A 27,967-nucleotide genomic window follows, 5' to 3' on the forward strand; every position below is an offset into this window, starting at 1 on the left:
CCAGACCCCACAGCAGATCCCGGGGTGGATCCCATTCCCAGACCCCATTCCCAGACCCCACCGCGGATCCCGGGGTGGATCCCTGCTCCCGATCCCTCCCGGGGCCGTGTGTGACGATGTCCCCCCCCCGTCCCCCCCTCGTCCCCCCAGCCCGGGCGGTGACACCGCGGGGACCCCAAATCTCACCCGCGGGGGGCCCTGGGGAGGGGGGGAGGGCGGGGCGGCTCCTCCCGCCTGACCCCGCCCCTCCAAGCCCCGCCCACACGACCCCGCCCCGTTAAGCCCCGCCCACCCCCGCTCCGAGCGGCGGCACCGAGAGCCCGAGCGGCGGCAGCGGCACCGGCACCGGCACCGGCAGCGCCCGCGGCCGGTAAGTGCGGGCGGGGGGGGAGCCCCGGGGCCACCGAGCGACCCCCGGCCCCGCCCGGGGCCCCAGCACCGGATGGACCCCGCGGCCGCCGCCTCCATCCGCTCCCGGGGCCGCTCCCGGATCCGCTCCCGGGGCCGCTCCCGGGGCCGCTCCCGGGGCCGTTCCCGGTGCGCTCCCGGGCCCCGGAGCGCCGTGAGGGCCCCCCCGCTCTGTGCGACCCCCCCTGCCCGCCGGAGCATCCCCCCCGCTCCGGTGATGCCCCCCCGGCGGGCAGGAAGGGGTTAACAGTGCCGGGGGTCGCGGGCTGGGTCCCCCGGTGCCCCCCGCCCTCCCCCGGTGCTCCCGGTGCCCCCCCGCTTCCACTTCCCCTTTCGCGGCCGGGGGGGCTCGAACCCGTGACACGCTGGGGGGGGACACTCGGTGGCTCCCGGTGCCCACGCGGGACGCGGGACCCGCCACCCCCCGTGTCCCCTCCCTGTCCCGGTCCCCCTGTCCCTGTCCCGGTCCCGGTCCCGGTGCCCATCCCGGTCCCGGTCTCGGTCCCGCTCCCCCCGCGGGACTCGGGGTCCTTCCCCCCCCCACGCGGGACCCCCGCCCCCCCCGGGGCTGTCCCCGGGTCCCCCCGCGCTCCCGTCCCGTCCCGTCCCCGCCGTGCCCCCGGCGCTCCCGGTACCGCCCGGTACCGGCGGTGCCGCCGCATCCCGCGGGACGGGGCGACACCCCTCGCCCCCCCCAAACCGGGTTTGGGGACATCTCTGGGTTTTGGGGGGGGGGGTCCCGCGCGTGGGGAGGGGGCGCGCGAGGCGCTCACGGGGCCGAACCGGGGCCGAACTGGTCCCGAACTGGGCCGCGGGAGGCGCCGCTTCCGCATGGCCGGGACGGGACGGGACGGGACGGGCGGGGGCCCGCGGGAGGCACCGGGGGGGCCCCGGGGCTCGGCGCCCCCCGCCCCGGCCCTGCCCCGTGCCACGGCGCGGGGAAACTGAGGCACGACTGGGGCGGGGAGAGGGGGAAGGATCGCGCCCGGCTGTGCCCAGCTGTGCCCAGCTGTGCCCCAGCTGTGCCCGGGGATGCTGCGGCCGCCGGGGCACGGCGGGACCCCCGCGACACGCGTGGGACCCCCGCGACACCGAGGGTGGCGGTGGCCGTGGGGCAGGGCGGGGCACGGGGGGCCGCGGCCGTGGGTCGGGGGTCGTGTCCGTGGGGCTGGGGCCGGACGGTGGGGCTGTGTCCGTTTGTCCGGGCCGTGTCCGTGGGTCGGGGCCGTGTCCGTGGGTCGGGGCCGTGTCCGTGTGTCCGGGCCGTGTCCGTGGGTCCGGCCCTGCCTCGCATTCCGGGGGGGCCCCGGGGGGGGCCGGAGGCGGCCGCGCCGCTCCCCGAGCCACAAAGGGCCCCTTGTCCCCACGCCGCGTGGGGGGGGGCTCGTGGGGTCCCTCCCCCCGCGCCCCGCTCTCCCCACCCACCCCAAAAACACCCGGGGGGGATGGGGGGGAAGCGGGGGGGGGGGGCAGCGGGGGCATCGGCGCCCCCAGACCCCCCCCGGGGGACACGAGGGCCGCAGGGGACAGTCCCACCCGTGTCCTGCCCCCCCCAGACCCCCCGAGCCCCCCGCCCGCCCCACTGAATGGGCCCCCCGCGGGGCCCCGCCCCTCGTGAATATTCATGAGGCGCTTTGCATGAGAAACGTGAATGGGGCGGGGGGGGGGGGGGGTCCCACGGTGGGCGTGGGGGGGGGTCGTGGGTATCCCACCCCCCCCAGTCCCGGTCCTGTCCCCGCGGGGGGGGGGGCTGGGCAGGCGGGAGGGGCCGGAGCGGGGGGGGGGTCCCGGTCCCCGCCCCCCCCCGGAAGGCCCCGTGTCCGGCCGGGGCTGAGTCATGGGCGGCCTTAAAGGGACCGCGCCGGGGGGGAGGGGCGGGGGGAGGGGCTGGGGGGTTTTGGGGCGGGGGGAGGGTTTGTTGTCGGAGAGGAGCGTGGGGGGGACGCGTCTGTGCGTGGGGGGGGGCGTGGGGGGAGCGTCTGTTCCTGGGGGGAGGGGCTGGGGGGGGCGTGGGCAGGTGTCGGTGCGGGGGGGGGTCTCACGTGGGGGGGGGGGTTGTTTACCAAGCGCAGTCACGAGTGGGGGGGTTTGGGGTGGGGGAGGGGTGTTTGCGGGCTGTCACGAGGCGTGGGGGGGGGGGGGCAGCGGAGTGGCCGTGGGGTCCCCGAGCCCCCCACCCCAAAATCCCCCCCCCACGGGTGCGGGGGGGCGGGGGGGAAGGGGCAGGCGGGTGATGCGTTGCCGTGGCAACCGCATCCCTGCGTGGGTGGCGGCGTCGCCATGGCAACGGGGAGCGGCGGGAGAGGGGGGACAGTGACCCCCCCTCACACACGGCTGAGACCCCCCCCCACCCCACCCCACAGCGCGGGGGGGGCAGTGGGAATTTGGGGGGGGGGGGTGACAGTGGCAGGAATGTCCCTGTGCCCGGGGGGTGACACTGGCAGGGCTGTCCCCTGACAAGGGGGGGTGGCAGTGGCAGGGCTGTCCCCTGCCCAGGGGGGGTCTGTGCGAGCCCCCCCGCGCTGGGGAGGGGACGCAGAGCAGCCGCCGCCGGTCCCTGTCACTGTCACTGTCACTGTCACATCCCGTGAGCGTCACATGAGTCACGGCCGGGGGCTGGGCTGGCACCGGGACTGAGCGGCGACAGCGGGGACCGGGCTGGGGACAGTCGTGACACTGGGACTGAGGCTGGGGACACTGGTGACACTGATGGATGAGCCTGGGGACAGTTGTGACACCAGGGACTGAGGCTGGGACACTGGTGACACCGGGGACTGAGGCTGGGGACACTTGTGACTTGAGCAGCTGAGCTTGGGGACACTTGTGGCACCAGTGGATGAGTCTGGGGACATTCGTGACAGCAGGGACTGAGGCTGAGGCTGGCACTGGAGACTGAGCCTGGGGACACTCGTGACACCTGTGGCTGAGGCTGGGGACATCTGTGACACAGGTGGCAGAGGCTGGGGACACTCATGGCACCAGGGATCGAGGCTGGGGACACCGGTGACACATGTGGCTGAGTCCCCTGTCACTCGTGGCACACGTGCTGAGAGCAGGAGCACTCGTGTCACACATGGCTGTGTCCCCCTGTCCCTCACGTCACCCCTGGCTCAGTTCCATGTCCCCCATGTTCATGTCCCTGATGTCCCACGTGTCCCCTGTCCCCAGCTGTGCCCATGTCCCTCATGTCACCCCTGTCCCCAGCCACATCCCAGTCCTGTGTCCCCGATGTCCCTCGTCCTTCGTGTCACGCTTGTCCCCAGCCATAGCCATGTCCCCCATGTCCCTGTGTCCCCGTGTCCCCAGCCATGTCCCCCATGTCCCCGATGTCCCTGTGTCCCCGTGTCCCCAGCCATGTCCCCCATGTCCCTGATGTCCCTTTTGTCCCCAGCCATGTCCCCAAAGTCCCTGATGTCCCCATGTCCCCAGCCATGGCCGAGTACCGCAGTCTGCTGGACGAGCTGGCCCAGCACAGCCATGTCCCCCATGTCCCCAATGTCCCTGTGTCCCCGTGTTCCCAGCCATGTCCCCCCTGTCCCCCATGTCCCTGATGTCCCCGTGTCCCCAGCCATGTCCCCCATGTCCCCAATGTCCCTGTGTCCCCAGCCATGGCCGAGTACCGCAGTCTGCTGGACGAGCTGGCCCAGAACATCACGGCCGAGGACCTGGAGCAGCTCAAGTCTGCGTGTCGCGAGGACATCCCCAGCGGCGAGGGGGACGCCATCGCCACCGGCCACCACTGGTTCGCCTTCCTGGAGCGCCACAGCAAGCTGGACCGAGGTGCGACCCGGGGCCACCCCGTGCCACCGGCACTGTCCCCTCCCCGCGCCCCGGCGCTGCTCAGCTCGGGGCTGGTCCCCACCCCGCTCCCCTGAGCCCTGTCCCTGTCACCTGAGCACTGTCCCCATCACTTGAGCCCTGTCCCCTCCCTGTCCCCCTCTGTCCCCTCCCTGTCCCCATCCCTGTCCCACTCCCTGTCCCCATCCCTGTCCGCCTCCTGTCCCCTCTCTGTCCCCATCCCATCTCTCCGTGTCCCCTCCTGTCCCATCCCTGTCCTCCTCCTGTCCCTATCCTTGTCTCCATCCCTGTTCCCTGTCCCCATCCCTGTCCCTCCCCTCTCCCCTCCCTGTCCCCTTCTTTGTCCCCATCCCTGTCCCCCTCCTGTCCCTATCCCTGTCCCCCTCCTGTCCCCATCCCTGTCCCCTCTGTCCATCCCTGTCCCCATCCCTCTCCCTTCCCTGTCCCCTTCCTGTCCCCTCCCCGTCCTTCTCCTGTCCCCCTCTGTCCCCTCCCTGTCCCCCTCCTATCCCCATCCCTGTCCCCATCGTGTCCCCATCCCTGTCCCCTCTCTGTCCATCCCTGTCCCCTCCCCTCTCCCTGTCCCCATCCTGTCCCCCTCCTGTCCCCTCCCTGTCTCCCCCTCCTTGTTCCCCTCCTGTCCCCTCCCCTCTCCCATCCCTGTCCCTCCCCTGTCCCCATCCTGTCCCCTCCCTGTCCCCTCCTGTCCCCTCCCCGCCCTCTCTGGGCCGCGGCGGCCGCAGCGCGGGTGGCCCGAGCCCAGCACGTGTCCCGTGTGTGTCCCGTGTGTGTCCCGTGTGTGTCCCGTGTGTGTCGCCGCGCTGTCCCCGCGCTGTCCCCGTGTCACAGACAACCTGTCGTACATCGAGCACATCTTCGAGATCTCGCGCCGGCCGGACCTGCTGACCAAGGTGGTGCAGTACCGCACGCAGGTGCTCAAGATCTCCGAGGAGGACGAGGTGGACACCAAGCTCACCCGCATCCCCAGCGCCAAGAAGTACAAGGGTGAGACGGGACCGGGACACGGGGACACACGGGGACACGGGGACAGGGACAGGGACAGGTGGGGACAGGGACAGGGATGGGGACACGGGGACACACGGGGACACACGGGGACAGGGATGGGGACAGGGACAGGTGGGGATGGGGATGGGGACGGGCACAGGGATGGGGACAGGGATGGGGGGGACAGGGATAGGGGGGACGGGGACGGGGACAGGGATGGGGACAGGGGGGGACACACGGGGACAGGGACAGGTGGGGTTGGGGACAAGGATGGGGACAGGGATGGGGACAGGGATGGGGACAGGGATGGGGACAGGGACAGGTGGGGATGGGGACAGCGCGGGGATAGGGACAGGCACAGCCGGAGATGGGGACACCCAGGGACAGCCAGGGACAGGGACAGGCGGGGATGGGGACGGGGACAGGGACAAGTGGGGACAGGACCCGGGACAGACCGGGACAGGGACAGGCAGGGATCGCCGGGGACAGGGACAGCCAGGGATGGGGACACGCAGGGACAGCCGGGGCTGGGGACAGGGACAGGGATGGGGACAGGCACAGCCAGGCACCCCCAGGGACAGGAACTGTCACTGTCCCCAAGCAGGGACAGCGACCCCTCCCCGGTCACCCCTGGGTAGGGACAGGGACCCCCTAAGAAGGGTTGGGGACCCCAAGGGGGGAAAAAACCCCCGGGAAAGGTTGGGGACCCCCAGGGAGGGTTGGGGACCCCCAGGGAGGGTTGGGGACAGCCAGGAGGGTTGGGGACCCTCGGGGGGGGCAGGGGACACCCCCAGGGACACCCCCAGACCCCCCTGACCCCCCGTGTCCCCCCAGACATCATCCGGCAGCCCTCGGAGGAGGAGATCATCAAACTGGCCCCCCCCCCGAAAAAGGCCTGAGCGGCAGGAGGAGCCCCCGCCCCCCCAGAGCCCCCTCCCCAATTTCCACCCCTGGGGGAGGGGCTTAAACCCCCCCCCAAATGGGGGAGGGGGGAATTGGGGGGAGGGGAGGAAATTCCCATGGGACCCCCACCCCGAAAAGGCCTCGAATTGGGGGGGAGGGATGGGGACCCCCCCCAGTGTGGGTAAGTTGAGGGGGGGGGCAGAAAAAATGGGACCACCCCCCCCCACCCCAATTTGGGGGGGTTAAAAGTATTGGGGACCCCCAACCCTGAATTTTGGGGTCACAGGGACCACCCAATCCCAATTTGGGGGGGTCAGAATTATTGGGACCACCCCCCACTTTAAACTTTGGGGGCACAGGGAACCCCCCACCCCAATTTGGGGGGTTAAAATTATTGGGATGCCCCCCACCCTAAATTTTGGGGTCCCTAATTTGAGGGGGGGTCTGTGATATGGACTGAGACCCCCCCCACCCCAATTTGGGGGGGGTCACAATTCCTGGGACCCCCCCCACCCCAATTTTGGGGGGTCATTGAGACCCTCCCCAATTCCAGGGGGTGAATTTGGGGGGGGGGGGTCACAGACATTGGGACCCCCCACCCCAATTTTGGGGGGGTCACAGACATTGGGACCCCCCACCCCAATTCTGGGGGGGTGTCACAGACATTGGGACCCCCCACCCCAATTCTGGGGGGTTGTCACAGACATTGGGACCCCCCACCCCAATTTTGGGGGGGTCACAAGCACCGGGACCCCCCCAATTTTGGGGGGGGGCACAGGAGGGCAGGGGGAGGTCGGGAGGGCGCCGAGGTCGGGGCTGATTTTGGGGGGGGGGGTCTCGGACCCCCCCAGGAGGGGCAGGAGGGGACAAGGAGGTGACAAAAGGGAGGGGGGACAGTGAGTGGTGACCCCCCCAAAATTGGGGGAAAAACCCCCAAATTTCTTTTTTTTTGGGGGGGGGTAGGAAATTCTGACCCCCAAATTGGGGACCCCCCCCCCTAAAAATCCCATTTTAGGGGGGCAGGAAGTGGTGACCCCCCCAAAATTGGGGAAAAAAACCCCCAAAAATGGGGAAAAAAAACCCAAAATTCCCTTTTTGGGGTGGGGGACAAAGCTGTGACCCCACAAAATTGAGGAAAAACCCTCACATTTGGGGAAAAAACCCAAATTCCCATTTTTAGGGTGGGGGACAAAGTGGTGACACCCCCAAAATTGGGGAAAAAAACCCCAAAATTCCCTTTTTTGGGGGGCATGAAATGGTGACCCCCCCCCCCAAATCCCTTTTTTGGGGGGGTCTGAAAGTGGTGACCCCCCAAAATTGAAGGGAAACCCCCAAAATGGAGGGAAAAAAACCAAATTTCCCATTTTTGGAGGGCATGAAGTGGTGATCCCTCCCAAAATCCTTTTTTTTTGGGCGGGGCTGAAAGTGGTGACCCCCCAAAATTGAGGGAAAAAAACCCAAATTCCCATTTTTTGGGCAATGGGCAGCAAGAAATGACCCCCAAAATTGGGGGAAAACCCCCAAAATCCCAATTTTTTAAGGGGGGCACTCTGGCTGCCCACCCCCCGTGAGTATTTTTTTGGGGGGGGGTCCTCCCAGTACCAAACTGGGAGGGAGGAGCCCCCAAACTGGGTGGGGGAGGGTGGGGAGGGGATTTTTGGGGTTCAGGTTTAGTTACTAACCCAGGGGGGTGGGGGGGGGGGGGCAGCAGAGTTAATTAAATGTTAATTAATTAATATATTTTATTTAATAAAAGCTAAAACCCGCAGCAGCCACCGGCTCGTGTGTCCCCATCCCCCCCCTCCCCAAATTTACCCCTGTGCCCCCTCCCCAAATTATCCCTGTCCCCCCCTCCCCCTTATTTATTGTGCCCAAATCTCTGTGAAAAACGCTGGATTTGGTTAAAATTGATGTTTTTGATCCCCCCCAACGTCGGGATGGGACGGGGGGGGGACCCAGGGGTGTCCCCAACCCCCCCGGGGGGGTCTCTGGGTGTCCCCCCCTCCCCAAATTCCCTCCCCTCCCCCCCCAGACCGTGCTGACTGTGTATTGATAAAGATGGAAAAAAGCTGCTCTGTGCGAGGGTTTTTGGGGGAAAATCCGGGGAAAACGGGCAAAAAATAAAGGAGAAATGTTCAGGGGGGGTGGGAGAGAAATTTTGGGGAGTCTGGGGCTCGTTGAGTCGGTTTTTATTGCATTTATATATAATATATATCCCAACTTTTACAGCTCTGCCAGGGAGAACTCCCGGGCCCATTTGGTTTTTAATACAATATAAAATTAGGCCTCTAAACAGGGGAATTTTGGGGGTTTCCCCCCAAAAAAACCCCCCTGAACCCCTCCCCCGAGAAAAGAAATGGGAAATTAAAGGGGTTTTTGGGGGGTTTGGGGGTTTTTGGGGGGGCAAAAGGGGCCAAACCAAGTGCAAATCACGGCTATGTACAGAGGGAGGGAGACCCCCCTGGGAAAATGGGGGAAAATGGGGAAAAAATGGGAAAAATGGGAAAAAAGGGAGTGAATGGTGGGGGGAAAATGGGGGAAATAAGAGGAAAAAAAGTGGGGGGAAATGGTGGAAAACCAGGGAAAAATGTGGGGAAAAGGGAGAAAATAAGAGAATAAAGGGGAGGAAAAATGGGGGAAAAAAGGGAAAAAATGGGGGGAGGGAAAGGGGAGAAAGAAAAATGGGGAGAAAAGAAAAAAGGGGGAAAATGGAGGGAGGAAAGGGAGAAAAAAAGAGCAAAAAGCAGGAAAAAGGTGGGAAAAATGAGGAAAAAGGGGAGAAAAATGAGGAAAAAAGAGGGAAAATGAGGAAAAAAGAGGGAAAATGAGGAAAAAAGAGGGAAAATGAGGAAAAAAGAGGGAAAATGAGGAAAAAAGAGGGAAAATGAGGAAAAAAGAGGGAAAATGAGGAAAAAGGGGTGGGACGCCCCCTCCCCAAAAAGGGGGCGCTTGAAGAGCTTGAGGGGTGGGGCAGGGGTCCCAAAAAAACTGGGGGGGAAGGGGGGCAGTAAAAAATCCCCCCTGGACCCCCCCAAATTGAGGGGGGACCCCAAAAAAGGGAAAAAAGGGGGAGGGGGACCCCAAAAAGGAGGGAAAAAGGGGGGAAAAAGGGAAGGGGACCCCAAAAAAGGGGAAAACCTGGGGGGGCTGAACAGGGTCAATACAAAGCTCCAAGTGTTAGTGGGGTGGGGCCCCCCCGGGTGGGGTTTGGGGTTTTTGGGGGACTGGGGGTCTGGGGCTCACGAGGGCATGCACTGCACCCGGTCCGGCCCCTCCTCCTCATCGTCCGACGTGTCCGAGGAGCTGCCGGAGTCGTCCGAGGGGGAATCGGCCCCGGGGTCCCGGCGGCGCTGCGACAGGGGCACAAAGGGGTCAGGAGTGGGGCAGGAATGGGGTCAGGAATGGGGCAGGAATGGGGAAATGGGGCACAAAGGGGTCAGGAGTGGGGAAATGGGGCACAAAGGGGTCAGGAGTGGGGAAATGGGGGCACAAAGGGGTCAGGAGTGGGGAAAGGGGGGAATGGGGCAGGAATGGGGCAGGAATGGGGCAGGAATGGGGCAGGAATGGGGTCAGGAATGGGGGAAAGGGGTCAGGAATGGGGGAAATGGGGCAGGAATGGGGGAAATGGGGCAGAAAGGGGTCAGGAATGGGGTCAGGAATGGGGGAAATGGGGCAGGAATGGGGGAAACGGGGCAGGAATGGGGGAAATGGGGCAGAAAGGGGTCAGGAATGGGGTCAGGAATGGGGAAATGGGGCAGGAATGGGGGAAACGGGGCAGGAATGGGGGAAATGGGGCAGAAAGGGGTCAGGAATGGGGTCAGGAATGGGGGAAAGGGGTCAGGAATGGGGAAATGGGGGAAATGGGGCAGGAATGGGGGAAAGGGGGCAGGAATGGGGGAAACGGGGCAGGAATGGGGGAAATGGGGCAGAAAGGGGTCAGGAATGGGGGAAATGGGGCAGAAAGGGGTCAGGAATGGGGCAGAAACAGGGGAAATGGGGCAGGAATGAGGTTAGGAATGGGGAAAAGGGGCAGGAATGGGGAAAAGGGGCCAGAAAGGGGTGAAGAATGGGGGAAAGGGGCAGGAATGGGGTTAGAAATGGGGGAAATGGGGCAGAAATGGGGGAAATGGGGCAGAAATGGGTCAGGGATGGGGGAAAGGGGCAGAAATGGGGAAAAGGGGGCAGGAACAGGGGCAGGAACAGGGGAAATGGGGTCAGAAATGGGGGAAATGTGGTCAGGAATAGGGAAAGGGATCAGAATCGGGGGCAGAAATGGAGGGATTGGGGAAATGGGGTCAGAAATGGGGTCAGAGATGGGCAATGGGGTCAGGAACGGGGGAAATGGGGTAATGAATGGGGTAAACAGGGTCAGAAAAAGTGGGGGAAAGTGGGAAAAGGCAGGGAAAAGTGGGGGGAACTCAGGGAACAGGGCAGCAGAGGAGCAGGGGCAGCAGGGTACCCGGTGGTGGCGGCGCTGGCGCAGGTGGTGCATGAGGAACCAGAGCATGTGGCTGTCAAACATGTCCGTGTGGTGCAGGCTGTCCTCGTCCCGCTCCACCTTGTTCTTCTTGATCACCTGGGGGGAAAGGGTTAAACGCCGTGGGAATCACGGGGCAGATTCCATGGGAATCCTGGGTTACATTCCATGGGAATCACGGGGTTCATTCCATGGAAATCCTGGGTCACATTCCATGGAAATCCCGGGTCACATTCCATGGCAATTCCGGGTCAGATTCCATGGGAATCACGGGTCACATTCCAAGGAAAACCCGGGTCAGATTCCAAGGAAATCCCGGGTCAGACTGCATGGACACCCCGGGTCAGATCCCATGGATATCCCGGGTCAGACTGCATGGACACCCCGGCTCAGATCCCAAGGAAATCCCGGGTCAGACCCCAAGGATATCCCGGCTCAGACTGCATGGACACCCCGGGCTAAGCCGGGCCAGCCCCACGCACCTCCTTGAGGCCCCGCAGCTCCGTGGGCGCCTCGGCCGTGGGCGCCCAGATCTTCACGTCGTGGTCCAGCCCGCTGGTGGCCAGCACGGGCAGGTGCGGGTGAGGCTCCAGGCAGTTCACCTGCAAAATGGGAAAAACGGGGGAAATGGGGATTTGGGGTTGGGAATGGGGTTGGGAATGGGGGTGAGGCTCCAGGCAGTTCACCTGGAAAATGGGGAAATGGGGGAAATGGGGATTTTGGGGTTGGGAATGGTGATCCCAGGCAGTTCACCTGGAAAATGGGGAAAAATGGGAAAAATGGGGATTTTGGGATTGGGAATGGTGATCCCAGGCAGTTCACCTGGAAAAATGGGGATTTGGGGTTGGGAATGGGATTGGGAATGGGATTGGGAATGGGATTGGGAATGGGGGTGAGGCTCCAGGCAGTTCACCTGGAAAATGGGGAAAAATGGGGATTTGGGGTTGGGAATGGGATTGGGAATGGGATTGGGAATGGGGGTGAGGCTCCAGGCAGTTCACCTGGAAAATGGGGAAATGGGGGAAATGGGGATTTTGGGGTTGGGAATGGTGATCCCAGGCAGTGCACCTGGAAAAATGGGGAAAATGGGGATTTGGGGTTGGGAATGGTGATCCCAGGCAGTTCACCTGGAAAATGGGGAAAAATGGGAAAAATGGGGATTTTGGGATTGGGAATGGTGATCCCAGGCAGTTCACCTGGAAAAATGGGGATTTGGGGTTGGGAATGGGATTGGGAATGGGATTGGGAATGGGGGTGAGGCTCCAGGCAGTTCACCTGGAAAAATGGGGAAAATGGGAAAAATGGGGATTTGGGGACTGGGAATGGGATTGGGAATGGGATTGGGAATGGGGGTGAGGCTCCAGGCAGTTCACCTGGAAAAATGGGGAAAATGGGAGAAATGGGGATTTTGGGGTTGGGAATGGTGATCCCAGGCAGTGCACCTGGGGAAAAACGGGGGGGAAAATGGGGATTTGGGGTTGGGAATGGGATTGGGAATGGGATTGGGAATGGGATTGGGAATGGGGGTGAGGCTCCAGGCAGTTCACCTGGGGAAAAAATGGGGGGGAAATGGGAAAAATGGGCATCTGGGGATTTGGAATGGGATTGGGAACAGGGGAGCTGCCCCTCCAGGCAGTTCACTTGGAAAAATGGGGAAAATGGGAAAAATGGGGATTTGGGGGTGGGAATGGGATTGGGAATGGGGGTGAGGCTCCAGGCAGTTCACCTGGAAAATGGGGAAAATGGGAGAAATGGGGATTTGGGTTTGGGCATGGTGATCCCAGGCAGTTCACCTGGGAAAAATGGGGGAAAATGGGAAAAATGGGGATTTGAGGCTGGAAATGGGATTGGGAATGGGGGTGAGGCTCGAGGCAGTTCACCTGAGAAAAACTGGGGAAAAATGGGAATTATGGGATTGGGAATGGGGAAAGTGTGGGTGCAGCTCCAGGCAGTTCACCTGGGAGAAAATGGGGAAAAAGGGGGCGAGAAAAGGGGGAAAAGAGGGAAAAATGGGGAAAAAAGGTGGGGGGAAAGGGGGGGAAAAAAAGGGAAGGGGCCCTTCCTGCCCATCCCAAAGCAGGAGAGGCAGGAGTTCCCAGCAGAGGAAATTCGGGATGGAGCCATTCCCAGCACAGGCACTTCCCTTTCCTGCAGGAAACACCTGGAAAAATCCCACAGGCTCCTGGGGAATCGGCCAAATCTGGGATCCTGCCCCACCCTCAAACCCCTGGAAAACGGGAACGGGACCATCCCGCTGCTTTTGGGGTGGGAACAGGGGGAAAAGGGGTGGGGGAAAAGGGAGAATTTGGGGATTTGGGGTCTCACCACTCCGCCCTTGTCCCCCTCCATGAACTGCACGATCTGGCAGGAGGATTTTTCCCACAGGAAAATGTGGCCGCAGTCGCTGCCGCTCACCACGAACTCGCTCTTGGGGCCGTAGAAATTCACCCCTTTCACTGGAAAAACGGGGGGAAAACAGGGGGAAACGGGAAAAATCAGGGAAAATCAGGAAAAAATGGGAGGTTGGGGTTGTCTCCAGTGGAATTCCCAACTGGGAAGCCAAGGAAATGTTTCCCAAAAGGGTTTTTAGGGATCTCTGGGGGGGATTTTTGTGGGGTTTTAGGGCTATTCTGGGGTTGCATTTAAGGCAGATTTTCAGGTGTTTTAGGGCTAATTTAGGGTTGATTTCAGGATGATTTAGGGTTGATTTCAGGATGATTTAGGGTTGATCTGGGGTGATTTAGGGTTGATTTTGGGGTTGATTCTGAGGTAATTCAGGGAAGGGTTTATGGTTGATTTTGGGGTATTTTAGAGCTGATTGAAAGCTGATTTTGGGGTTGATTTTTCAGACTGTTTCTGGACTGTTTCAGGGCTGGTTTGGGGGTAATTTTGGGCTTTTTGGGGACTGATTTCAGGGTGTTTCTGGGCTGTTTTAAGGCTGATTTGGAGTAATTTGGGGCTGTTCCTGGGCTGATTTTGGGGTTGGTTTTGGGATGGATTTGGGGCTGGTGTGGGGTGTTTTGAGGCTGTTTTTGGGCTGTTTTGGGCTGTTACCCGTGGCGTTGTTGCGGAGGCCCTTGTAGCGCCGGCTGTACTGCGCTGGTTTAGGGCTGGGTTTGGGGTGATTTGGGATGGATTTGGGGCTGGTTTAGGGCTGGTTTTGGGATATTTTTGGGGCTGTTGCTGGGCTGGTTTTGGGGTGATTTGGGATGGATTTGGGGCTGGTTTAGGGGTGTTTTGGGCTGTTACCCATGGCGTTGTTGCGGTGGCCCTTGTAGCGCCGGCTGTACTGCGCTGTTTTGAGGCTGTTTCTGGGATAATTTGGGGCTGTTTCTGGGCTGATTTTGGGGTGTTTCGGGGCGTTTCGGGGCTGGTTTTGGGGTGTTTTGGGGCTGGTTTTGGGGTGGTTTCAGGCCATTTTTGGGGTTACCCGTGGCGTTGTTGCGGTGGCCCTTGTAGCGCCGGCTGTACTGCGCGCCGTCGCTGTGCGCCGAGTCGAACAGGTAAATGTCCTCGTCGTTGTACGAGGCCAGCAGCTCTGCAACGGGGAAAAACCGGGAAAAACACGGGAAAACGGGAATAAACGGGGGGAAATTGGGAAAAACCAGGGGGGATGGGGAATAAGTGGGGGGAATTGAGGAAAAACGCCAGGGGAATGGGGAAAAATAGCGGGGAAATGGGAAAAAGCAGCAGGAAAACGGGGAAAAGGGGGAAAAAGGGGATGGGGAAAGGGGAAAAATAGGAGGAAAATCAGGAAAAAACAGGGGTGAATGGGAAAAAATGGGAGGAAAATGGGAAAAAATGGGAGGAGAATGGGAAAAGAGGATGAAAATGGGAAAAATGGGAGAAAAATGGGAAAAAAAGGGGTGAATGGGAAATAATGGGAGGAAAATGGGAAAAAATGGGAGGAGAATGGGGAAAATGGGAAAAGGGAAAAAACCAGTAGGGAAAAGGAGAAAAAATAGGGGGATGGGGAAAAGCAGCAAGAAAATGGGAAAAAATGGGAAAAACAGGAGGAAAATGGAGAAAAATAGGAGGGTCTGGAACTCAAGAGGTTTTTTGGGGGGGAGATTATTTTTATTTTGGAAAATATGGAATTTGGCAGGGGGGAAGTCAGGTTTTCTGGGGGAAGAGGTGTTTGTTTGAGGATAAACAGGTGGGTTTTTGGGAAAATGGGTATTTTTTTGGAAAACCTGATATTTTTTGGGTGGGAAATGAGGGGGTTGGAGGGAGTGGGACCCCCCAGAACTCCCCAGATCCCCACCTGGACTCACCTGAGCCGTCGTGGCTGTAGACCAGGCAGGTGATGTTGGCTTTGGACTCGCAGTTCACCTGGAAAAGTGGGGAAAAAACTCAGCTCCAGCCCCTTTTCCTGGGAATTGTGAGTGTTAAACCCCCAGGTGAGGATGCAGGGAGGCAAAAAATAGGGATTGAGGGGGAAAAAAACCCAAAAAAATAGATTTTTGGGAGTTGTTTCTGCCTCTTCCTGAAGGGTTTTCCAGGAAAAGGAGAGGCCTCTTCCCATGGGATTGCTCTGGGGTGATCCCAGTGCTCCCAGTCCCCTCCCAGTGCTCCCAGTCCCCTCCCAGTGCTCCCAGTATCCCCAGTACCAGGTGGTGGGGACAGAACTTCTTCAGGACTCCGTTGTTCTCGTTCTCATCGATTTTCCTCTGGTCATAAATCCTGCAGGAATCAGGAAAAAAAAAAAAAGGGTTGGATTCACTCCAGGGAGGCTTTTTTATCCCCAAAATTCCCATTCTGAGATCCCGGGGCTCAAAATTCCATCCTAAAATTCCCTGGGATTTTTGTGCCAGGATAGGCCCAGATTTGGGACAGAAATGATGTTCCCACACCCAAAATTCCATCTAAAATTCCCTGGGGATTTGAGGCAGGAATGATGTTCCCATGGTCTGAATTCCATCCTAAAATTCCCTGGGGATTTGAGGCAGGAATTATTTTCCCATGGTCTGAATTCATCCTAAAATTCCCTGGGGATCTGGGGCAGAAAAAACATTCCCATGCCCCAGATTCCATCCTAAAATTCCCTGGAATTTCATGCTGGTCCCAGTCCTGGATTTGGGAAGGCAAAACTGGGGATTTGGGATGGGAAAGAGGCAGATTTGGGAATCCCTGGATTTGGGATGGGGGATCCCTGGATTTGGGATGGGGAATCCCTGGATTTGGACTCTCCCAGTGCTCCCAGTTTGGCCTCACCTCCCAAACTGGTCCTGGCCCCTGATTTGGGACAGGGAAACCATGGATTTGGAAAGGGCAAAAGTTGGATTTGAGAAAGGCAAATTGGGCAGGGGAAATCATGGATTTGGGATGGGGAATCCCAGGATCTGGGAAGGGAAATCCCAGGATTTGGGCTCTCCCAGTGCTCCCAGTTTGGCCCCACCTCACGAACTGGTCGCGGCCGCCCACGGCGAACTGGGAGGTGTTGGCAGGGTTGACAAAGATGGTGTAGAGCCCGACCTTCTTCTCCTTCTCCTTCGTCACCACCAATTTCCTGGGAAAATCCTTGGGATCAGCCCAGTCCCAGCCCCAATCCCAGCCCCAATCCCAGCCCCAATCCCCCAAATCCCCCAAATCCCAGCCCAAATCCCAGCCCAAATCCCAGCCCCAATCCCAGCCCCAATCCCCTCAGATCCCGGCTCCAATCCCCCCAGATCAGGAGTAGGAATTCCCAAGGGGGAAAATCCCCAAAATCAGCAGGATTTGGGCAATGAGGGTGGGGAATGTTCCCAAGGTTGGAAATTTCCCAAGGAAAAATCCACACTGGGAGAATTCCCAAAGGGAAAATGGGATTTGGGGGGGGTTTCTCCCCTAAAAATATCTGGGATTTGTGGGAATTTGGGGCACTCCAGGAGAGAAATATTCAGGGTTGACTCCACCAGGGCAAAATTCCAAAGGGATCCAGCCCAAAGGACAGGTTGGGAATTCCCAAGGGAAATGTGATTTCCCAAAAAAAGCCCCTGATTTTTCCCCAAACTCTACCCACCTGTTATTTCCCAAATCCTGCCTGTTTCCCCTGCCAAATTCCCATTTTTCAAGAAAAAAAAATCCACATTTTCCTGACAGAATCCTCATTTTTCCTGTCCAACTTTCCCCCCACTAAAATCTGCATTTTTCCCCACAAGATCCCAATTTTCCCCACAAAATCCCCTTTTTCTTTTTCCCCAAAAAACCCTTTTTTTTTTTTTTTTTTCAAAAAAGTCCCTGCAAACAGCTGGGATTTGAGGGAATTTGGGCTATTCCAGGAGGGAAAATTTGGGGTGGCTCTGGCAGGGTGAGAATTCCAAAGGGATCCAGCCCAGGGAGGGGGTTGGGATCAGCTCCAGCCGCGGATTCCGGCGGGATCAGGGATTAAAGGGCTCGTCCTGGTTATGAAACCCCGGGATTTGGGCTGGATCAGCCTCCAGAATGACAGCCTGGAGGCTTGGAAAAACACAGGCAGACAGAAAAACTGCTTTTCCCCAAAAAATCCCTGCTTTTCCCACAAAAAAACCCTGGTTTTCCCTCTAAAAATAATCAGGTTTAGCCCAAAAATCTCTAATTTTGCTCAAAAAAAGCGTTTTTGCCTCAAAAAGTGTTTTTTCCCAAAAAAAACCTGCTTTCCCCCAAAAAAAATGTTTGCTCACAAAATTACTCTGGTTTAAAAATAATCGATTTCCCCCCCCAAAAAAACAATTTTCAAAAAAAATTCCATTTCTCCCCAAAAATATTAAATTTAGTAAATTTAAAAATAATAAATCCCACCAAACATATCAAATTTTCCTGCAAAAATCACGATTTTCAAAAAACACCCAAACCATTTTCCCCACAAAAATAACCTGATTTCCCCAAGAATCCCTGATTTCCCAAAAAAACCCTGATTTTTCCCCAAAATCCACCTCTTCCCATTTCCTGCCCAGAATTCTCCATTTCCTGCCCAGAATTCCCATTTTTCCCCTCAGAATTCTCAAATTTCCCCTTACAATTCCCAGTTTTCCCCTCAGAATTCCCAATTTTCTGATCACTTGTGAGGCAGGCCGATCCTATTTCAGACCAATGGAACCCCCATTTCCCACCCCAAATACCCTTTTTTTTCCCCACAGAATTCCTATTTCACCCCCAGAATTCCCTTCTTCTGCACAGAATTCCCCATTTCCTCCACAGAATTCTCCATTTTCCCCTCAGAATTCCCACTTTTCCCCTCAGAATTCCCAATTTTCCCCTTACTCACGAGGCAGGCCCATCCTGCCGCAGGTCGATGGAATCCCCATTTCCTACCCCAAATCCCCTTTTTTCCCCACAAAACTCCCACTTCCCACCCAGAATTCCTGATTTTCCCCTCAGAATTCCCATTTTTCCCCTCAGAATTCCTGTTTTTCTGGTCACTCACGAGGCAGGCCCATCCGGCCGCAGATCAATGGAATCCTCATTTCCTACCCCAAATCCCCTTTTTTCCCCACAGAATTCCCATTTCATCCACAGAATTCCCATCTCCTGCCCAGAATTCCCACTTTTCCCCTCAGAACTGCCACTTTTCCCCTCAGAATTCCCACTTTTCCCCTCAGAACTGCCACTTTTCCCCTCAGAATTCCCATTTTTCCCCTCAGAATTCCTGTTTTTCTGGTCACTCACAAGGCAGGCTGGTCCTTGGAATCCCCATTTCCTACCCCAAATACCCATTTTTCCCCACAGAACTCTCACTTCTCACCCAGAATTCCTGATTTTCCCCTCAGAATTCCCACTTTTCCCCTCAGAACTGCCACTTTTCCCCTCACTCACAAGGCGGGCTGGTCCTGCCGCAGGTCGATGGAATCCCCATTTCCTACCCCAAATCCCCTTTTTTCCCCACAGAATTCCCATTTCACCCACAGAATTCCCATCTCCTGCCCAGAATTTCCACTTTTCCCCTCAGAATTCCCACTTTTCCCCTCACTCACGAGGCGGGCCGGTCCTGCCGCAGGTCGATGGTGAAGACCACGGCGTCCTCCCCCGCAGACAGGAACGTGCAGGGCGAGTCCGGCTCCAGCGCCAGCTGAGATTGGGGGAAAAAAGGGAAAAAACAGTGAGAGTAACTCCCCAAAATCCCAAAAAAACAGGAAAATCCACCTGGAAAAACCCAGTTTTGGGGATTCCCGCCCCGAACTGCAGTGATACCATCTGGGTGACGTCATGGGAACAACAGCACAGCCAAGGGTCTGAACTGCACCCAAAAAGTGGGAAAATCCCTAAATTCCTGGATTTTAATGGAGATGAGTGGCTAAACCCACCCCCCTCACCTGTGCGGTGACATCAAAGGTGACAATGGCCACATCCAAGGCTTGAAATATTTGGGAATTGATTTCCGCTGCACGCAGAAAGTGGGAAAATCCATTCCTTTCTCCCAAAAACCCCTCGGATCTCCAGGAAAAGATCTCCCCCATTCCCAAGCACCCCAAATCCTGAGATTTGGCGTTCTCAGGATTTGTCATTCCCAGGATCTGCCATTCCTGGGATCCCTCTCACCTTGTGGGAAGGTCCCTTGTGCTGGGCTCCGTGCTGTGACAGCTCTGTCACCTCTGTGGTGACATCCCCTGCTCCCACCCCATTCCCACTGCATTCCCCCATTCCCAGGCACCCCAAATCCCAGGATTTGCCACTCCCAAATCCAAGCACCCCAAATCCCGGGATTTGGCATTCCCAAGCCCCCCCATACCTTGTGGGAAGCCCCCTTTTGCTGGGCCACGCGCTTGGTGCTGTGGCAGCTCTGTCACCTCTGTGGTGACATCCCCACCCCATTCCCACTGTGTTCCCCCATTCCCAGGCACCCCAAATCCCAGGATTTGCCACTCCCAAATCCTAACCACCCCAAATCCCGGGATTTGGCATTCCCAAGCCTCCCTCACCTTGTGGGAAGCCCCCTTGTGCTGGGCCACGCGCTTGGTGCTGCGGCAGCACTGGGTGGCCGAGAGCTCGGCCACGCGCACCTGCCCGTCCCGGGCACACATGGCCAGCGTGGAGTCACCACTGTTGGGCAGGAACTTGGCCTGGAAAACAGGGAAAACGGGGAAAAAGTGGGAAAAAGGGACAGTGGGGTGGTAAAAATAGAGGGGGAAGGAAAGGGGGAGTCACAGGGGAGGTGGGAGGGGACAGGGATGGGGGGAATTGCTGGAATGGTTCTGGGAGTTGTCACAGTTCTCTTGGGAATCATCACAAAGTCTCCCCTAGGAATCATCCCAAAATCTCCCGGGATATAATCCCAAAATCTCGCAGGGTATCATCCCAAAATCTCTCAGGGTATCATCCCAAAATCTCTCAGGGTATCATCCCAAAATCTACCAGGAATTGGGGTGTCAGTCTGTGGGGTCTGGGGACCAGTTCCCAGACCCTTTCCCAAGCCTCCCCTGGCCCAGGCGACATTTTCCTGGAATCCTCTCCCACACCAAACAGGGACCCTCAACCCAAAAAATTTTATGACACACCCGTGAACTTCAGGAAACCCATGCAGCCAACACATCCCCTTTGTGATCCCACCCCAAAAGCCCACCATGCCCACCCCAAAAGCCCAGAACACCCACCCCAAAAGCCCACCATGCCCACCCCAAAAGCCCACCATGCCCACCTGGAAGACGTTGCTCTTGTGCCCGCTGTTGAACTGCAGCACGGGCCAGTGCCACAGCCAGTCCTTTGTGATCCCACCCCAAAAGCCCACCATGCCCACCCCAAAAGGACACAATGCCCACCCCAAAAGCCCACCATGCCCACCTGGAAGACGTTGCTCTTGTGCCCGCTGTCGAACTGCAGCACGGGCCGGCGCCGCAGCCAGTCCTTTGTGATCCCACCCCAAAAGCCCACAATGCCCACCCCAAAAGCCCACCATGCCCATCCCAAAAGGACACAATGCCCACCCCAAAAGGACACAATGCCCACCCCAAAAGGACACAATGCCCACCCCAAAAGCCCAGAATGCCCACCCCAAAAGCCCAGACTGCCCACCCCAAAAGCCCGCCATGCCCACCTGGAAGACATTGCTCTTGTGCCCGCTGTCGAACTGCAGCACGGGCCGGCGCCACAGCCAGTCCTTTGTGATCCCACCCCAAAAGCCCAGACTGCCCACCCCAAAAGGACACAATGCCCACCCCAAAAGCCCACCATGCCCACCCCAAAAGGACACAATGCCCACCCCAAAAGGACACAATGCCCACCCCAAAAGCCCACAGTGCCCACCTGGAAGACGTTGCTCTTGTGCCCGCTGTCGAACTGCAGCACGGGCCGGCGCCGCAGCCAGTCCCACACCAGCACCTTGAGGTCGTCGCTGCCGCTGGCCAGGCGGGTGCCGCGCTGGTTGAAGTGCAGCGTGTTCACGCAGCCCGTGTGGCCCTCCAGGCCGTGCTGCAGCCGGAACTTTTGCACGAAGAGCCGGGCGCCGCAGGCCTGCGCCACGAAGCGCGAGCAGCCGCCCAGCTGGCGCTGCCGCAGCGCCGGGATCGCCCGCCAGCGCGGCCGCGGCAGCGCCCACGTCTCCGAGGCCACCTGGGGACACAGGCTCAGCTTTACAGGCTGCCTCGGCTCGCCCGGGCAGCTGGCAGGGGGTGGCTGCTGCTAACTGGGCACTTTTGGATGGTTTTTAGTGATGAAGTGGGAAAATGTTCTCGGTTTTTACATGAAAATCGTTGTAGGGTCACCCATTGGTCGCCCAAGGTTACTGTAGGGTGAGCCTCCACAATCAAGTGTGAAAACTTTCTGTTTTACAGAGAAAACCAACTTTGTTGTAGGGTCACCCATGTTTAGGGTCACCCCAATGTTACTGTAGGGTGACCTTCCACAATCAAGTGTGAAAACTTTCTGTTTTACAGAGAAAATCAATGTTATTCTAGGGTCACCCATGCTTAGAGTCACCCCAATGTTACTGTAGGGTCACCTGTGTTTAGGGTCACTGTAGGGTCACCCCAATGTTACTGTAGGGTGACGTCCCACAACCAAGTGTGAAAACTTTCTCAGTTTTTACAGAGAAAACCAGCAGCCACCCACTTTTACATCTCTTGTGTCTCACTATGCACCGAGACTGATAGGAATAAAATCTTTTAAAACCTCAGTTAAAACTTCATTTAAAATCTCTTTTAAAACCTCAGTTTTAAACCTTTTTTAAAACCTCTTTCCACTCTTCAGCCTCTCTGTAAAGTGACAGAAGCAGCAGCCACCACCCGGTTTTACATCTCCTGTGTCTCACTATTGCAAATAGAATAAAATCTTTTAAAAACCCATTTAAAACTTCACTTAAAACCTCAGTTAAAACCTCAGTTAAAACCTCAGTTAAAACCTGATTTAGAACCTCTTTTAGCACCTCTGTCCCCCCTCAGCCCCCGTGTAAAGTGACAGAAGCAGCAGCCACCACCCAGTTTCTCATCTCCTGTGTCTCACTACTGCCAATAGAATAAAATCTTTTAAAAACCCTTTTAAAACTCCATTTAAAACCTCAGTTAAAGCCTGGTTTAAAACCTTTTAGCTCCTCTTTTAGCACCTCTGTCCCCTCTCAGCCCCCGTGCAAAGTGACAGAAGCAGCAGCCACCACCCAGTTTCTCATCTCCTGTGTCTCACTATTGTCAATAGCATAAAATCTTTTAAAACCTCAGTTAAAACCTCCTTTAAAACCTCTTTTAAAACCTGATTTAGAACCTGATTTAGAACCTCTTTTAGCACCTCTGTCCCCCCTCAGCCCCCGTGTAAGTGACAGAAGCAGCAGCCACCCAGTCCTCCAGCGCCTGCTCCTCGTCGGACGAGTCGCGCTCGTGGGGCGGCCGCTTGCGGGGCGCCCTGCGCCGGGCGCGCGGCTCCTCCTCTTCCTCCTCCTCCTCCTCCTCGTCCTCGTCGTGCCGCGGCTCCTCGGGGATGGAGTAGTGGCCGGTGTCGTCCATGCTGTCGCTGTCCTTGTCCCCGGAGCTGTCGCTGTCGCTGGCGCGGCCCCGCGCGGCCCCGGCGTCGTCGCCCGTCAGGCTCAGGCTCAGGTCGGACGCCTCCACCTCGATCCCCGAGGACGTCTCGCGGCCCTCCTCGGCCGACATGTCCTCGGGGCTGCTCGACAGGCTGCCTGGGGACAGGGGACAGCACGGTGTCACCACAGGGACAGCACAGTGACACCAGTGTCACCAGTGTACCACCAGTGTCACACTGACATGGGGACATTGCAGTGACACCGGCCCTCCTCGGCCGACATGTCCTCGGGGCTGCTCGACAGGCTGCCTGGGGACAGGGGACAGCACGGTGTCACCACAGGGACAGCACAGTGACACCAGTGTCACCAGTGTACCACCAGTGTCACACTGACATGGGGACATTGCAGTGACACCGGCCCTCCTCGGCCGACATGTCCTCGGGGCTGCTCGACAGGCTGCCTGGGGACAGGGGACAGCACGGTGTCACCGGTGCCACCAGTGTCACACTGACATGGGGACATGGGGACATTGCAGTGACACCGGCCCTCCTCAGCCAACATGTCCTCGGGGCTGCTCGACAGGCTGCCTGGGGACAGGGACACGGGGACAGTGTCACCACGGGGACAGCACTGTGTCACCAGTGTCACCATACTGCCTGGGGACAGGGACATCACACTGTCACCAGTGTCACCAGTGTCACACTGCCATGGGGACATTGCAGTGACACCGGCCCTCCTCGGCCGACATGTCCTCGGGGCTGCTCGACAGGCTGCCTGGGGACAGGGACATGGGGACAGGGAGACACTGTCACCATCAGACAGCACAATGCCACCAGTGTCACCATACTGCCTGGGAACGGGGGACATGGGGACAGTGTCACCACAGGGACAGCACAGTGCCACCAGTGTCACACTGACACGGGGACATGGGGACATGGCAGTGACACCGGCCCTCCTCGGCTGACATGTCCTCGGGGCTGCTGTGGCTGCCTGGGGACAGCACGGTGTCACCACGGGGACAGCAGTGCCACCGGTGTCACACTGCCATGGGGACAGCTCAACAGGCTGCCTGGGGACGGGGACATCACACTGTCACCGGTGTCACCAGTGTCACCACACTGCTGGACAGGCTGCAGGGGGACAAGGACAGCCAGTGTCACTGCCTGGGGGCGGGGACAGGGACTGGTGACACTGCCACCAGCATGGGGACAGTGCGGTGGCACCACGGCTGGCAGCTGCACTGACACCCTGGCACAGTCGCTGTCACCACCACGGTCACTCTGTCACCATCACAGCCACCCCAGCACCCTCACTGTCACCTCTGCTGCCACCCTCGCTGTCACCGTTGCCTTGTCACCACCACTGCCATCACTGCTGCCACCCCACCCTCATCGCTGTCACTGTCACCCTGCCACCTCCACTGCCACCCCAGCTGTCCCCAGCTGTCCCCTCACCGTTGACAATGTCCGTCCTGCCGTCCATGCTGCCGCCCTTGTCCGACATCGCCGCTTCCCACGGGAATCCCTGCGGGGACATGGGGACATTGGGACATGGGGACAGAGGAGCAGTGGACATGGAGACATTGGGGACACAGGGACATGGGGCACGGGGACAGAAGGACATGGACACAAGGGGACAGGGGACATGGGAACACCATGACACAGAGACGTTGGGACACAGGGACACCGTGACACAGAGCTGCAGTGGCCCTGCCACAGCCACCACGGGATGTCCCCGTGTCCCCAGCCCACCCCAGCACCGCAGGCACTCCCAAAATTCCCATTTTCCATGGAAAAACCACCTGGGAATGCCACAGGACACCCAAACCCTGCTCAGCATCCCGGGAGAATCCCATCCCGAGGCATTTGGGATCCCAAAAATCCATTCTGGAACATTCCCACACAACATTCCCCTTTTTCCACCTGCCATAGAGCCCCACAGGGTCGAGTCTGTTCCCAAAATCTGAATTTTCCAAGGAAAAACCACCTGGGAATGCTGCAGGACACTCAAACCTGGCTTGGCTGTTCCCAAAATTCCCATTTTCCACAAAAAAACCACCTGGGAATGCTGCAGGACACCCAAACCTGGCTTGGCTGTTCCCAAAATTCCCATTTTCCATGGAAAAACCACCTGGGAATGCTGCAGGACACCCAAACCCTGCTCAGCATCCCAGGAAAATCCAATCCTGAGGGATTTGGGATTCTAAAGATCCACCTTTAAACACATTCCCACCAAAAACTCCCCCTGGCATCTCCCCAGGAGAGCCGTGCCGGCCCCCCAGCCTCCCAAAAATCCCCATTTCCATGGCAAAGGGCAGGAGCAGAGCCCTGGAATTCCATGGAATTCCCTGGAATTCTGCTGGAATCCCAAACAACCCCAAGGGCCAGCACTGGAATTCCCCCTCCCCCTCCAACCCCGGGAATTTCTGCCCCAATCCCGGGGATTTTCCGATCCCACAGGGATGAGGAAGGAGCCCCCAGGGCTGGGATCCCCCCCTGGCCCAGAGGGGGGTGGGAAATGTGGGAATTGTCCCAAAATCCCGGGATTCCGCGGCTGCCTGCGCGCATCTGGACAGGCTCAGGCTGACGCTGCTGCTCCCAAAAATATCCCAAAAAAACATCCCGGGGCATTCCAGAGCCTCCGGAGGCAGAACTGCCCTGCCCAGGCTCCTGCTGGCCCAGACTGGGAGAGACTGGGAGGAACTGGGAGGAAAAAATGGGAGAAACTGGGAGAGACTGGGAGAAAAACTGGGATAAAGTGGGAGAAACTGGGAGAAAACTGGGATAAAGTGGGAGAAAAACTGGGATAAAGTGGGAGAAACTGGGAGAAAACTGGGATAAAGTGGGAGAAAAACTGGGATAAAGTGGGAGAAAAACTGGGATAAAGTGGGAGAAAAACTGGGATAAAGTGGGAGAAACTGAGAAAAAACTGGGATAAAGTGGGAGAAACTGGGAGGAACGGGGAGAAACTGGGAGAAAAACTGGGAGAAACTGGGAAAAAAGTGGGAGGAACTGGGAGGAACTGGGAAAAAACTGGGAGAAAAACTGGGATAAACTGTGAGGAACTGGGATAAAAAATGGGATAAAGTAGGAGAAACTGGGAGAAAATGGGATAAAAACTGGGAGAAACTGGGAGAAAAACTGGGAGAAAAACTGGGAGAAAAAGTAGGGGAAACTGGGCAGCCCCAAATCCTCAGGGATAAAGCCCCAAAATCCTCCTAAACAGATCCCCCAAATCCCTCAGGATGGAGAACCCAAACCCCTCAGGAATGGAACCAAAAATCCCTTGGGATGGATCCCCCAAATCCCTTGGGATGAAACCCTAAATCATCTGGGATGGAGAACCCAAACTCTCTGGGATGAATCCCCCAAATCCTCAGGGATAAAGCCCCAAAATCCTCCTAAATGGAGCCCCCAAATCCTCTGGAATGGATCCCCCAAATCCCTCAGGATGAAGCCCCCAAATCCTTTGGGATAGATCCCCCAAATTCCACAGGAATGGAACCCAGAATCCCTTGGGATGGATCCCCCAAATCCTTTAGGATGAAATCGCCAAATCCCTCAGGATGGAGTCCCCAAATCCCTTGGGATGGATCCCCCAAATCTCTTGGGATGGATCCCCCAAATTCCACAGGATGGAGCCCCCAAATCCTTTGGGATGGATCCCCCAAATCCCCTGGATTGGATCCCCCAAATTCCACAGGAATGGAACCCAGAATCCCTTGGGATGGATCCCAAATCCTCAGGGATGGATCCCCCAAATCCTTTGGGATGAAATCCCCAAATCTCTCAGGAATGGAACACAAATCCTCTGGGATGGATCCCCCAAATCTCTTGGGATGGATCCCCCAAATTCCACAGGAATGGAACCCAGAATCCCTTGGGATGGATCCCAAATCCTCTGGGATGGATCCCCCAAATCCCCCAGGATGGAGCCCCCAAATCCTTTGGGATGAAGCCCCCAAATTCCACAGGATGGAGCCCCCAAATCCTTTAGGATGAAACTCCCAAATCTCTCAGGAATGGAACCCAAATCCTCAGGGATGGATCCCCCAAATCCCTTGGGATGGATCCCAAATCCCTCGGGATGGATCCCAAATCCTCAGGGATGGAGCCCCCAAATCCCTTGGGCTGGATCCCCCAAATTCCACAGGAATGGAACCCAGAATCCCTTGGGATGGATCCCAAATCCCTCGGGATGGATCCCCAGGAGCATTCCCAGGAGTTTCCCAAATCCTGGAGAAATCCCAAACCCCCCAAAATCCCCCCAAAATCCCCCAGGATGGGGGTGCACTCACCTGGGCCAGGTGCCGGGGACAGCGGGGCTGGAGCTGGGGGGAGCGTGGGGTCAAAGGTCAGGGACCCAAATTTTGGGGACCCCCCAATCCCTGGGGACCCCCCCCGATTTTGGGAACCCCCCAAATCCTGGAAAACCCCAAATTTTGGGGACCTTTCCCACTCCTTGGGGACCCCCCTGATCCTTGGGAATTCCCAAATTTTGGGGAATCCCCCCCCCCCAATCCCCTAAAAAAATTCCCTCCATCCCTGAGGACCCCAAAATTTTGGGGATTCCCAAATTTTTGGGGACCCTCCAATCTCAGGGGACCCCCAAAAATATTCAGGGACCCCTCCCAGAAGCTTGGGGGTCACCCCAAAAATTCCCAGATCTCAAAAATCTCAGGGAGCCCCCCCAAAAAAGCTTCAAGGATCCCCCAAAACCCCCCCAGGACACCCCAAAACCCCAAGGATCTCCCTAAGGAGCCCCCCAAAAGCTCAGGGACCCCAAAAAAAGCCCCAAAACACCCCCAAAGTCGCAAGGTCCCCCCCAAAATCACCCCCAAAAAACGCACGGCTCCCTCAAAACACCCCCAAAACCCCCACGGAACCCCCCAAAAACCTCAAGGACCCCTCTGAGGGATCCCCCAAAGGCGCTGGGACCCCCCAAAACCCCCAAAAAACCCCAAGGACCCCCCCAAGGGCCCCCCAAAGGCCCCGAGGACGCCCCAAAACCCCTCAGGGCGCCCCCAAAACCCCTCAGGGCGCCCCCGGGACCCCCCAAAACCCCCCAAAAAAACCCCAAGGACCCCCCCAAGGGCCCCGAGGATCCCCCAAAACCCCTCAGGGCGCCCCAAACCCCCTCAGGGTGCCCCCAAACCACCCCGGGCTCCCTCAGGGCTCCCCCCGGGCTCCCCCCCGGGGCCGGGGCAGGCCCGAGCCCGCGGGGGCCGCGGCCGCAGCGGCACCGGCGGAGGCCGCGCACCGACCCGAGCGTCCCGGAGGCTCCCGGCGGGTCCCGGGGGGTGCGGCCGGGCTCAGTGCTGGCCGCCGCGGGCCCCCCCGGCCGCTCCAGCGCCGGCCCCGGGACCGGGCCCCGCCGCCGCCATCTTTAACGCGCCGCCCCCGCCGCCTCGCTCGGCGGCACCGGCCGACGCTTTTGCGGCACCGCGGGCGCCGCTTTACGGCAGCGGCCGTTGC

General features: G+C 58.5%; 2 protein-coding genes across 4 annotated transcripts; one reads left to right on the forward strand and one right to left on the reverse strand.

Moving 5' to 3' along the window:
• Positions 1-268: 268 nt before the first annotated feature.
• On the forward strand, positions 269-7,181 carry PEA15 (proliferation and apoptosis adaptor protein 15). Its single transcript, XM_064401766.1, has 4 exons — positions 269-370; positions 4,015-4,188; positions 5,056-5,211; positions 6,046-7,181. Exons 2-4 carry the CDS (start codon positions 4,017-4,019, stop codon positions 6,108-6,110), a joined length of 393 nt encoding a protein of 130 aa, XP_064257836.1. The 5' UTR covers positions 269-370; positions 4,015-4,016; the 3' UTR covers positions 6,111-7,181.
• Positions 7,182-8,288: 1,107 nt separating this feature from the next.
• On the reverse strand, positions 8,289-27,917 carry DCAF8 (DDB1 and CUL4 associated factor 8). 3 transcript variants are annotated; one of them, XM_064401758.1, is made up of 15 exons: positions 27,757-27,914; positions 26,791-26,823; positions 23,948-24,017; positions 22,309-22,649; positions 20,789-21,094; positions 19,468-19,608; positions 18,523-18,617; positions 15,990-16,100; positions 15,202-15,274; positions 14,866-14,923; positions 14,022-14,129; positions 12,917-13,047; positions 11,074-11,193; positions 10,574-10,690; positions 8,289-9,464 (listed from the first exon to the last, which is right to left on the reverse strand). In XM_064401758.1, the coding sequence occupies exons 3-15, from the start codon at positions 23,994-23,996 to the stop codon at positions 9,354-9,356; spliced, it is 1,761 nt and encodes a 586-aa protein (XP_064257828.1). In that variant the 5' UTR covers positions 23,997-24,017; positions 26,791-26,823; positions 27,757-27,914; the 3' UTR covers positions 8,289-9,353. The 3 variants fall into 3 exon arrangements, with proteins under 3 accessions (XP_064257828.1, XP_064257829.1, XP_064257830.1); XM_064401759.1 differs by having other exon boundaries at positions 27,753-27,913; XM_064401760.1 differs by lacking the exons at positions 8,289-9,464; positions 10,574-10,690; positions 11,074-11,193 and adding an exon at positions 12,120-12,317 and having other exon boundaries at positions 27,757-27,917.
• Between the last annotated feature and the right edge of the window lie 50 nt (positions 27,918-27,967).

This window comes from Passer domesticus, chromosome 32, assembly GCF_036417665.1.
Source record: "Passer domesticus isolate bPasDom1 chromosome 32, bPasDom1.hap1, whole genome shotgun sequence".
Taxonomy (NCBI): Eukaryota; Metazoa; Chordata; class Aves; order Passeriformes; family Passeridae; genus Passer; species Passer domesticus.

Coding starts and splice junctions, on each gene's coding strand:
- PEA15 (XM_064401766.1), top strand. CDS start 4,017: ATGGCCGAGTACCGCAGTCTGCTGGACGAGCTGGCCCAGAACATCACG. Junction 4,189..5,055: donor CCACAGCAAGCTGGACCGAG/GTGCGACCCGGG, acceptor CCCGTGTCACAG/ACAACCTGTCGTACATCGAG. Junction 5,212..6,045: donor CAGCGCCAAGAAGTACAAGG/GTGAGACGGGAC, acceptor GTGTCCCCCCAG/ACATCATCCGGCAGCCCTCG.
- DCAF8 (XM_064401758.1), bottom strand. CDS start 23,996: ATGTCGGACAAGGGCGGCAGCATGGACGGCAGGACGGACATTGTCAAC. Junction 19,609..20,788: donor ACAAGAGCAACGTCTTCCAG/GTGGGCACTGTG, acceptor CCTGTTTTCCAG/GCCAAGTTCCTGCCCAACAG. Junction 14,130..14,865: donor CTACAGCCACGACGGCTCAG/GTGAGTCCAGGT, acceptor TCCCCGTTGCAG/AGCTGCTGGCCTCGTACAAC.